Consider the following 12,445-nt stretch of genomic DNA (forward strand, 5'->3'; position numbering starts at 1 on the left):
TGTCACTCCGTGTATTGAATTCATTGACCCGAGAACGTGTGGGGACGAAGGTGAGACCTCTGCTGAGGACTGATCTTTCATCCTCAGAGAGGGGCAAGTCTGGAGGGATGGTGAACACACGGCAGGTCGGGGAGCTAGGACCTGGTGAGAGCCTTTTTTCCTCGGAGAGCTAGAGCTAGACTGTGAGAGCCTTTTTTCCTCGGATGGTGATGACTAGCACGAGAGGATATAGCTTTAAATTGAGGGGACAGATGTCAAAGGTAGTTTCTTTACTCAGAGTAGTAGGGGCGTGGAACGGCCTGCCTGCAACAGTAGTCGACTCACCAACTTTAAGGGCATTTAAATGGTCATTGGATAGACCTATGGATGAAAATGGAATAGTGTAGGTTAGATGGAATTCAGATTGGTTTCACAGGTCAGCACAACATCGAGGGCCGAAGGGCCTGTACTGCGCTGTAATGTTCTATGAAAGATAATACAGTTTGAAGTTTAGAAGAGTGAACTGAAGCGTTGAAGTTTCTGGGAGGACTTAAGGGAGAGAGCCTCTCAGCATCTACCCTATTAACTGAGGCAAAGACCCTCTTTCTAAATTCTCCAGCTAAGGGGTTTTGGCCAGTTAGAACCATGTGGAGAAATTTCTTCACTCTGACAATTGTAAGTCTTAAGAACTCACTCCCCTAAAAGACTATTAGATGTTCAGTCTCTGAGTATATTCATGCTGAACTACTGAAGTTTCAACAAGCCCAAGCTGAACTTGAGAATGTGTAGCCTTTTCTTGTGTCTGTTCATTTTATGTTCTGAGTATGAGGACTAACTAGAATTTAAGATTTGTCTCACCAAAAACATTTGTTTCATCAAATGCTTTTTGTGGCTTTTCTTTCTCCCCCAGGATTTTGTGATTTGTATTGAAATGTTTTTTGCTGCGATTGGTCATCATTATAGTTTTTCCTACAAGCCCTATGTCCAAGAAGCTGAAGAAGGCTCCTGCTTGGATTCTTTTTTTGCCATGTGGGATATCTCTGACATCAGAGCAGATATATCAGAGCAAGTACGGAATGTGGGTAAGGAAGTCATGTTTAAGTGATACTGTTCTTATCTCGCGTTTTAAAAAAAAATCTATTTGTAAACCAAATTTCCACATCATCTTTCGGGTCTGGGCTGTCTTCTATGAATTACTTTCATTTGCAACACAGGAGAACCTGTAGCCCATTGACTCCATGTTGGTTTGCTGTGGGACAATCCAGTCAGTCTCTGTCCTCTGCTGTCTCCCCATAACTATCACTCATTGTTTCTTCCTTTGACTGTCATGGGCAGTGAGTTCCAGATCACTATCACATGCTGCAGAAAAGAAGCATTTCCTCACACATTCCCTTTGCCCAGAACCTTTGTTTCTTCATCCCCTTGTTCCCATTAGCCCATGGTACATTTTGGCTTTGTCCACTTGGTCCAAGCTTATCAATCTTGTACACTTCCATCAGATCTCCCCTCTGTTTCCGTTCCATCTAAAAGGTGCTTTGCCAATCTAAAAGTAGCTAAAATCCTCCATCCTTGAAACTATGTGGGTAAATTTCTTCCACATTGAAACTGGGGCCCGCACATTCTTCTTAAAGTGGACCATCAGATTTGGATGTCATACTCTAGTTGTGCCCTAACCCAGAATTTGTGAAGGTTCACATTACTTCTTTCTCGTCTCTGCACCCAAATCCCGGATCCATAACCCCCAAGAATCCAGACACTTTGGTCACGTTTTCAGTTTGTTCGGTCATAATAAAAGATTGTTTGTTTAGTGAATGTTATCCAACAGTAGATGTGCTCCTGCTATTGGACATGATGAGCTTGCAGGCACAGGCATGTTGAGTGTAGTTAGCATGCTGCCTACTTTGCCTGATCAAGAGGACATGCTGTTTGATGTGGCCTACCAATAGTTTAGTCATATAGCGTTCAGACTTGGAATCAGACTGCTTCTGAAATTCCTACCACCTCACCTTTTAGGCTGATACAGCATCCTGGTGGTGAAGAAAATGAGACTTGTATTTATTAACAGTAAACTTACCTGTTCAGAGCCAAAAGTAGAATTAAGGCGAAACATGTTCATGAGCTTGCACGATGTACAGCAACTAGTGATCAGCATAGCCATAATTATGCAAAATAGCTTTCATAGGCCATATCTCAGATAATCTGGTGACTGGGGACCTAGCCATTTAGTTGTTATGGAAGCATTATCCTATCACTCTCTACCAAAACTCTGCATCTAGTATGTGTTGGGATTCGTAATCATAGAGATGTACCTCACAGTAACAGACCGTTCAATCCAACTCGCCCATGCAAACGAGATATCCTAACCCAATCCCATTTGCCAGCAGTTAGCCCATATTCCTCCAAACCCTTCCTATTCATATACCCATCCATGCCTTTTAAATGCTGTAATTATATCAGCCTCCACCACTTCCTCTGACAGCTCATTCCATACACATACCACCCTCTGCGTGAAAAAGTTGCCCCTTAAGTCCCATTTATGTCTTTCCCCTCTCACTCTAAACCTATGCCCTCTAGTTCTGGACTCCCCGACCCCAGGGAAAATACCGTCTATTTATCCTATCCATGCCCCTCATGATTTTATAAACCTCTATAAGGTCACCCCTCAGCCTCTGATGCTCCAGGGAAAATTGCCCCAGCCTCTTCAGCCTCTCCTTAAAGCTCAATTCCTCCAACCCTGGCAACATCCTTGTAAATCTTTTCTGAACCCTTTCAAGTTTCACAACATCTTTCCGATAGGAAGGAGACCAGAATTGCACACAATATTCCAACAGTGGCCTGTACAGCCGCAACATGACCTCCCAACTCCTATACTCAATACTCTGACCAATAAAGGAAAACATACCAAACGCCTTCTTCACTATCCTATCTACCTGCGACTCCATTTTCAAGGAGCTATGAACCTGCACTCCAAGGTCTCTTTGTTCAGCAACACTCCCTGGGACCTTACCGTTAAGTGTATAGGTCCTGCTCTGATTTGCTTTTCTGAAATGCAGCACCTCACATTTATCGAAATTAGACTCCATCTGCCATTCTGATCAAGATCCTGTTATACTCTGAGGTTACCTTCTTCACTGTCCACTATACCTCCAAGTTTAGTGCCATATGCAAACTTACTAACTAAATCTTCTATGTTCATACCATTTGATTCTCAATTTTCCGCTATTCAGGAGTTTATAATACAATCCCAATAAGGTGATCATCGCTTTCTTAGTTCCCCCCCAAATAACATCCCTGGATGTATCCCCAGGAATATCCTCCCTAAGTACCATTGTAATGCTATCCCTTTTCAAAGATGCCACTCCCCCTCCTGTCTTGACAACCTCCGTCCTTCCTATAGCATTTGTATCCTGGAACATTAAGCTGCCAGCATGTTTTGAGAAAATTTGTAGCTCAGGTTGAGGTACTGGATGTAGGTTTGCTCGCTGAGCTGGAAGGTTTGTTTTCAGACGTTTCGTCACCATACTAGGTAACACCAGTGCTTCACCAGAGGCTCACTGATGTTATGTCCCACTTCCTATATATGTGATTAGATTTCCGTGGGAAACCTCCCTAAACACAATCACATATATAGGAAGTGGGACATAACACCTGTGCTTCACCGGGAGGCTCACTGACGTTACCTAGTATGGTGACGAAACATCTGGAAACAAACCTTCCAGCTCAGCGAGTAAATCTACATCCATTAAGCTGGCAGTTCTGCCCATCCCTGAGCCATGTCTCTGTAATTGCTATGGTTATCCCAGTCCCATGTTCCTAACCATGCCCTGAGTTCATCTGTCTTCCCTGTTCGGCGTCTTGCATTGAATTAAATGCAGTTTAATTTATCAGTCCAACCTTGTTCTCTGCTTTGTTCCTGCCTGCCCTGTTTGTTTGACTCACTCCTTTTTCCAGCTGTACCAGTCTGAATGATCTCTTTCCTCACTATTTCCCTGGGTCCTATCCCCCACTTTTACTAGAGCTATTCGGGAGGATTTAAACAAGTAATCTCCCTGCCAGTATATTAGTCCCCTTCCAATTTAGGTGCAATCTGTCCTTCGTGTACAGGTCACTTCTACCCCAGAAGAGATTCCAATGATCCAAAAATGTGAATCCTTCTCCCCTGCACCAGCTCCTCAGCCACACAACCATCTGCGCTATCTTCTATTCCTGCCCTCACTCACTCGTAGCACTGGGGGTAATCCAGATAATACTACCCTTGAGGACCTCCTTTTTAAATTCCTGCCTAACTCCCTGTAATCTCCCTTCAGAATCTCATCCTTTTTCCTTCCAATGTCGTTGGTTCCAATGTGGACAATGACCTCCTGCTGGCCCCTCTCCCCCGTGAGAACATTCTGCATCCTCTCTGAGACATCCTTGATCCTGGCACCAGGGAAACAACACACCATTCTGCTTTTTCTCTGCTGGCCACAGAAACATCTGTCTGTACCTCGGACTACAGAATCCCCTAACACAATTGATCTCTTGGAGGCCGACGTACCCCTCATTGCATTAGAGCCCGTCTCAATGTAGCTGTTCGTCCTATGTTCCCCTGAGAATCCATCACCCCCTATGTTTCCCAAAACAGCATTCTTATTCCTACAATTTTGTATGCTACAAAATTAACCTCCAGGACAGCCTTTGCATTTTTCAGGATATTTACTAAATATTCCAGACTGCATTAATAATAAAGCAATCTTCAATTGATTTCCAGTATCATTCTTAAGTGTGATGCACTTGCTTATGCTAGAAACTACAACATATATTAACAGACAAGATCGTATCTAATGTAGGCAAAAAGAACCTGTACATACATTGCAACCCCTGCAGTACGAAAGGGATCATGGAGATTATCAATCTCTGCATTCGCATGGCAAAGTCCTGACCAATCAGAGTCAACCTGCCTGCTGAGAGTGATGATTGACAATTAACTGCCCCTAGTGCGTCCCCATGCCAACGGTGACCCAAGGAATCAGCACCCCGTCTTTTTATGCCGTGTAAATTTGTCCTTTTTCACATTTGGTTTCTCGCTTCCTTGTCCTACTGAGCACAAGAATACAAGATGTGAATTTCTCTCCTTTTTTAGCAATGACGGCTTTTAATACAAAATTAATGTATATTAAATCATACCCCTTCTATGGACCTTTGCTCATTAATTATATAACTTATTCTTATATAGTGAGGTTTTTGTATTTAATTTATATGATCCCATACATGGTTGTGATTTCCTGAACAGCTGCTTTACATTGTCCTGCGTTGTGTTCTGATTTGCAAACGGACTGGAGAACAGTGCCTGTTCACAACCCAGAGTTACCTGTCCGGTGAAATGGCTACAGGAGCTACAACATTCCTCGACTTTATATTGCACCCTTGTCTTAAGTAACAAAGTCAGTGAAATGAAAACTAAACTTGACCACCAAGACTTGCACCCCTACCTTCCATATCCCAGGCCCCTCTGCTCCTGCCTACCTTTTGAACTATACCCTTTATATTGCCTTTTCTTGTTCCTCCAACCAAAATAAGTCACTTCGCGAGTTTAAAAATTCAGCTGCAGCATTTTCTGTCAATTTCACCATCCTGTATGTTTCCTAAAATCTATCACTTGCATTTATAGTTTGCCCTACTTAAAGTAACATAACATTTTGAAATTGTGCTGCACATCCAATTCTAGATCATGAACGTCTTTTTAGAAATTGATCATGGTATTAATTCCTCGAGAGCATTCTGGGGTGAGGACTTCCCTGAAGGCTGAGAAACAGCAGTTCACCAGGGTTTGTTTCCATGCTGCTGCTACCATCACCACTTTTCCCACTTTTGCTATATTGTGTTTTGTCTGTCATGTGACACATTGATCAGTTAACTTTCTGAAGTCAATTGCATTGCACTCCACAACTGTGTTAATTCACCAAAAAATTATTTGAACGTATTTCCTCTTAACAAAACCTTGTTTCGTAATACCTGAGGTAAAATACTGTTGTTAATGATTCTGAATAGGAGATCTATTTGACTCCAAGTGTTCTCTTTGTATCTCTCCACTGGTGTCAGTTACCCTCGTGCTTGTATTTTTTTAATATCCGATTCCCAGCAGTTTCTTCCTGCGTGACTGCTGTACCATTTACAATCGTAAGGTGGCCTCCTCTGTCTCAAATTGCTTAATTTTTTAAAAATTACTATTTTCTTTCCAGCCACAAAAGACATTGACCTATTTTTTCAGTTAAAAGCCATTTTCTTTCTGTTAAGTGTTGTTGGTCTCCAATGGACAGTTTATATTTGGGGGTAAATTGATTATGAAGTTTTACTTATTACCAAATCTAAGACTGATGAACCCCAATGCAAAATCAGCAGTTTGAGTTCGAACAGTGCAGGACAGTACTGTTCAGCCCTTCAGCGCTCTATGTTGTGCCGTGCTTTTATCTTACTCTAAGATCAAACTAACCTACATACCCTTCACTTTGCTATCATCCAAGAGTTGCTTAAATGCCCCTAATGTCTCTGACACTACTACCACCGCTGGCAGTGCATTCCACCCACCCACCACTCTGTAAAGAACCTACCTCTCACATCTCCCCTAAATTAGGGGATCATCTTAAAATTATGTCCTCCTGTGAAAGCTATTTCCGTCTGGGAAATAGTCTCTGGCTATCCACTCTATCTATGCCTCTCAACATCTGGAACACCTCTATCAAGTCACCTTTCATCCTCCTTTCTTCCAGTGAGAAAAGCCCTAGCTCGCTCAACCTTTCTTCATACAACCTGCCCTCCAGACCAGGCAGCATCTTGGTAAATCTCCTCTGCACCCTCTCCAGGGCTTCCATATCTTTCCAGAACTGAATACAATATTCGATGTGTGGTCTAACCAGGGTTTTATAGAGCTGCAGCATAACCTCACTGCTCTTAAACTCAATCCCCCTCCTAATGAAAGCCAACACACCATATGGCTTCTTAACAACCCTATTCACTTGGATGGAAAAGCGCAGGCAGGTCAGGCAGCATCAAAGGAGCAGGAGAATCCTGAAGAAGGGCTTATGCCAGAAACGTCGATTCTCCTGCTCCTTTTGATGCTGCCTGACCTGCCTGCGCTTTTCCAGCAACACATTTTTAAGTTCTGGTCTCCAGCATCTGCAGTCCTCACTTTCTCCTATTCACTTGGATGGCAACTTTGTGGGATCTATGGACATGGACTCCAAGATCCCTCTGTTCCCCCACACTGCCAAGAATCCTGCCTTTAACCCTGTAATCTGCATTCAAATTCGACCTTCCAAAATGAATCACTTCACACTTTTCCAGGTTGAACTCCATCTGACACTTTATCAGCCCAGCTCTGCATCCTGTCAATGTCCCATTGCAACCTACAACAGCCCTCCGCACTACCCGCAACTCCACCAAATTTTGTGTCATCGACAACCTTACTAACCCACACTTGCACTTCTTCATCAACTCATTTATAAAAATCATAAAGAGCAGAGCTCCCAGAACAGATCCCTGCAGAACACCACTGAGCTCCAGGCTGAATACTTTACATCTGCCACCACCCTATTTTCAATAAGTCAGCCAATTCCGTGTCCAGACAGCCAAAGTTCCCTGTATCCCATGCATCCTTATTTTCTGAATGAGCCTACCATGGGGGACCTTATCAAACGCATTGACGAAGATAGAGCAGTGGGTGTGGTGTATATGAATTTTAGCAATGTGTTTTGTCACATCCTCAAAGAATTCGATAAGGTTTGTGAGGCATAACCTGCCCCTCACAAACCATGCTGACTATCTCTTATCAAATTATACTTTTCCAAATAATCATAAATCCTGTCTTTCAGAATCCTCTCCAATAATTACCCACCACCAATATAAGACTGACTGGTCTGTAATTACCTGAATTATTCCTATTTCCTTTCTTGAACAAGGGAGTAACATTTGCCATCTTCTAATCATCTGGTCCTACTCCAGTGGACAGTGAGGATGCAAAGATCATCACCAAAGGAGCAGCAATTTCTTCCCTCGCTTCCCATATTAACCTTGGGTCCCCTGGGCCAGATGGGATATACCCATCTGTCCTCACATTTTTCAAATTTCCAGCACATCCTCCTCCTCAGCATTGACCTGTTGGTGCATATCAGCCTGTTTCACGCTGAACTCCCAAATGACAAGGTCCCTCTCACGAATGAATACTGAAGCAAAGTTGGTATCATCTCCGCTGTTTTCCAGTTTTGTAGAAAGTAGTTACGACATATATAATATTTATTCCTTGTGTGGAGCTAACGTGTTCCTAGCTGTTGTATCAAAATCTGTCCAGCATAGAATAAATCTTGTCCTTTGATTGGAGGATGCTAGACCATACCTAATCTTCAAACGCAGCAGCAGCTGTGCTGATGGGTCCTGACTCAAGGAGACAACTAAACCCAACTTGACTCCAAATGAGACTCTGTCCAGGCGGTTTTGCACAGATACCACTTGCCAGTACTTGCAGAGTAAATCTATTGTTCTGTTGTACTTGGTATTCAGAATACTGTTACCTGTCAGAGCTCCTGAGGAAACTGTTCAAGTCTGCAGTGCCTTGAATTTTATGATTTAGAACGCAGATTGTTCTCTTCCTGCTTTCTCAAGTATTTCTTGCTTCTAGGTAAGATTTCTGGAGGGAGGCCTCTAATGAAGCAGAATGCTCTTCTGTGTAGCACAGGTTTAAGTCAATAAGAGGATTCCAAGTAAGTTGGAATCTGTGCAGCTGACTGAATCTGGTGAATGGTGTGTAAATGCAATGGCTGCTACTTCATCAAGATGTTACTTTTATGGGTGTGGCTTGCAGTATTAAGTTGACTTTAATATGAATAATGTTCTATTTCTAAATTGAAGGGAGGACAGTTTTGGGTCGACCAAGGAAAACGAATGTTGGTGTAGAAGAAGAGCACAATGAGCACACCAGCCTTCTGTCTTCAGCAAGCCAGGACCTGAACTCTGATACTCCATCCCTCCCACCTTCTCCACTGGGACATTACCAAGGATTTGGACAAACACATGCAGTTCTTGCATCTCATCCCACATCTGTTTCAGAACCAAATGACTCCTTCGATAATTTAGCCAAAGTGAAAGAAATTGAAGACTCCTTAAATCCGCTGCCTAACAATTCAGCGTGAAGCTGATCAGGATGTATATTGGTACTTCAACTATTCACCTCCTACATTCCTTTGAGGTCATTGTTCTGTTGGTACCATAGATAATTATACTGAATAGTACGGATGATCTCTATTTGAGACTTAAAGTTTAGAAATCTAATACTATTAAGAAAGCTGACGAGGAATGAGGAGGAGTACTGACTAAATAGATGCACAAAATTCTGAAATTCATAAAACAATTTTAAGTATAACAATCTGCCAGTGATGTCAAAATATTGGTTAGAGCATTATAGGATCCATCAACATGCAGAAGTCTCAAATTACTAGTTAACGAGCATTGTTAAATCTGAAGTGAATTTTAATAGTCCTGTGTTACTGCAGCAACCAGTATATTTTTAAAAATTTCTTGGGTTGTGGGCATCACCGGTTAGCTAGTACCTGTCTCCCATCCCCATCACCGGTTAGCTAGTACCTGTCTCCCATCCCCATCACCGGTTAGCTAGGACCTGTCTCCCATCCCCATCACCGGTTAGCTAGGACCTGTCTCCCATCCCTATTGCTGTTGAATGTGGTGGTGAACTACCTTCTTGAATTGCTCAAATGAAATAAAAGTCACTCGAATGAGACAGCAGCTCGTGGTCCTCTGAGACTAGAGGGAGATGACTGGTGTGATTATTGAGGATCATTATACCTGAGGTGAGGGCCAAGGTTGAGGAGGTAGGGCCTTGGTGACGTTCACTGGTGTAGAAATCAAATCTATGCTGTTGGCATCAGGCTGCGTCACAAACCAGTTGTCCAGTCAACTGAGCAATGGTTTAGGCTACACTCTCCATGCTGCTAAGAGGGGATTTCCAGGATTTTGACCCTGTGACAGTGAAGTAACAGCGTTATATTTCCAAGTCTGGATAGTGCTTGTTCTGGACACTATGCAACTGTTCCACTGGATGTTTGAGATGTTGGAAGGTGTTGTTCTTCATAAATACCGTTCATTTGTATTCAACCTTAAATTGCTTGAGCCTTTTAACCCCTTTTTGATGCAATACTCATTTGTTAAAACTGACTAAGCAATTGTCTGTCCTTCCTACTTATCACTTGCAAACAGTAACAAAATTAAACTGATAAGGTGATAAGACTCTTGCACAAATAATGCTTGCTAGAAAATTGAAGTGAGCACAATTAAAGCAAACCAAAATTTGAACCAAAGTAGGAATTGCTAGAGAAACTTCACTCACTGGATTTGAAACAGTAACTCTCCTTTCTCTTATGCTGCCAGACCTGCTGAGTTTCTCCAACAATTTCTGTTTTTGCTAAGGAATAATAAATATCAGGAATATTCCACACTAGGTTAGTAGGGTGGAGCATGGCAACTGGGGTCAGTAAAGATCAGTTTTATTTGATTTTAAAAAAAAACTTCATTTTTCCTGTACCAGCTGGTTACTTTTACCCATGTTTTACTGTAATTCAACCTGAATTTTAGAACATAAAGTTGTACTGGCTAATCTGGAAATACAGGGTACCGGGGTGGTGGGATCCCAATACTGCACATTTAACAGGCACCACATTTAAAAAAAAAATTTTTTGAGTTTCTTAGGTGACTTATCCACAAGATTTCAAATTTTAATGACAGGCTTGAGTAAGCTCCTGACACATTACATCAGATTATTTATAACTCCTGGCATTGCAATTGTGTAAAGTAGAAACATTTAGCTATATGCTGATGTTACAGGAGAAGTTTTTGATTTCATAGTGGACCACTTTGGCATATAATTGCTGTATTTTGAGGGGCTTTTGGGAAGTTGTGCATCATGCTTAAAGATTGATGATCCATTTGCATTTATAACCAGTGTCGGCTGGACGTGAGCAATGTAGGTAACTTGATATCCAATCAGTGTTTCTCTTTTCTCGAAAGGTTAAACACAGACATCAAACCTGATTTCTGGAAAGAGTAATTGGAGTTTTAGAATTAGAAGTACTCTGCCACTGGGATGCTAAAGAAAGAGAAGTTGTATTTAATGCAGAACCATAGAATTTATAATCCACATTTTAAGAGAGAGGCTGTGATGATCTTACCAGCGATGCATACATCCCTTGGATGAATTAAGAAAATTCCTCCGCTGATGGGAATTTTTACTAATAGTGCACTCTCAAGTAAAGCTCTCCCTATCAATCCCAAGAGCACAAGCTTGGCTTGGCGTACAGTTCACTCTAGGACTGAGGAAGTACTGCAGTGTCAGATGTACTGTCAGTTAAGATGCTAAGTCCAAATCCAAGCTGTCCTTTTGGATGATGTAAAAGTCCCCATGACAGTTGCCACAAAAGCCATTTGTCAAATATTGTGGTTATGAAAAGATCACTTTTAAATGTGATTTGTTTGAAAAATTGTACAAGAAAACAAAACATTTATTGCATTTTAAACATAGTCCAAAGTGTATTTTCTGTAAGACCTGACTCCAAACAATAATTACAGCAGTGTGTAGCAGATCTCACGTCAGTGGCATTTCAAATTATCGACTGTCTTATGTCAAAACATGCAATTTTGTGACTAACAGCAGGAAATGGATCCAAGCTGCATCAATCAAATTACTGAAAACAAACTTGTGGCTCCTGCATCTTTCAAGTTAAAATGGGTTGTCTGTACTCATGCTTTTTGTTTGAGACAAAGTTAACTTGTCACTTGTACATTTATGCTGAAAATGTGTTGCTGGAAAAGCGCAGCAGGTCAGGCAGCATCCAAGGAATAGGAGAATCGACGTTTCGGGCAAAAGCCCTTCAAACTCCTTTTGGACTGATCCCTATCCAAAATTAATACCATTTTGATACATCTGAGCCATCTAAGCACCAAATATTTATCAGGTGTGTTATAATGCTGGGCTGCTAAGGAAATTTAACCAATTGGAGGTTTTTGCACTAATTACTGTAATTTGGAAAAGGTACTGTATCAATTGGAAGTGTATCTTTATTCTGGAAGTTGTTTTATCAAGATGATTTATTCATCTGTCCAGAAATCAAAATGGAATTATGACTATAAATATTAAACCATTAGGTTCACTGCAAGTTGAATAAATGGCCTTTATGTAAATCAAACGCAACGCCACTAAAATTTCCTATTTTTTGAATAGTATGTTCAATATTGTACAGTTACATTTTAATTTTACTTGTTAAACTGTAACATAGCACTTAAACCTGGAACAAAAGTTACCAATTGCTTAATAAACATGGATCATGTGAAACTAGACTTCTGGTACATTTTGATTCCTTGTTAAGAATACAGAATTTTTTAAAAAAACTTTATACAGATTTGATCCTGTTTAATGATACAATCA

General features: G+C 41.4%; 1 protein-coding gene across 1 annotated transcript in view; it reads left to right on the forward strand.

The window, feature by feature from the left end:
* tmem184c (transmembrane protein 184C) overlaps window positions 1–12,352 on the forward strand; it is a 47,193-nt gene extending 34,841 nt beyond the window's left edge. Inside the window, exons 8-9 of the mRNA XM_043699427.1 lie at window positions 890–1,061; window positions 8,863–12,352. Coding sequence (XP_043555362.1) covers window positions 890–1,061; window positions 8,863–9,143 — 453 coding nt within the window. The 3' untranslated portion in view covers window positions 9,144–12,352. The remainder of the gene's footprint in view (window positions 1–889; window positions 1,062–8,862) is intronic.
* The last annotated feature ends 93 nt before the right edge of the window (window positions 12,353–12,445 follow it).

The sequence above is a fragment of the Chiloscyllium plagiosum genome, chromosome 1 (genome assembly GCF_004010195.1).
Source record: "Chiloscyllium plagiosum isolate BGI_BamShark_2017 chromosome 1, ASM401019v2, whole genome shotgun sequence".
NCBI lineage: Eukaryota > Metazoa > Chordata > Chondrichthyes > Orectolobiformes > Hemiscylliidae > Chiloscyllium > Chiloscyllium plagiosum.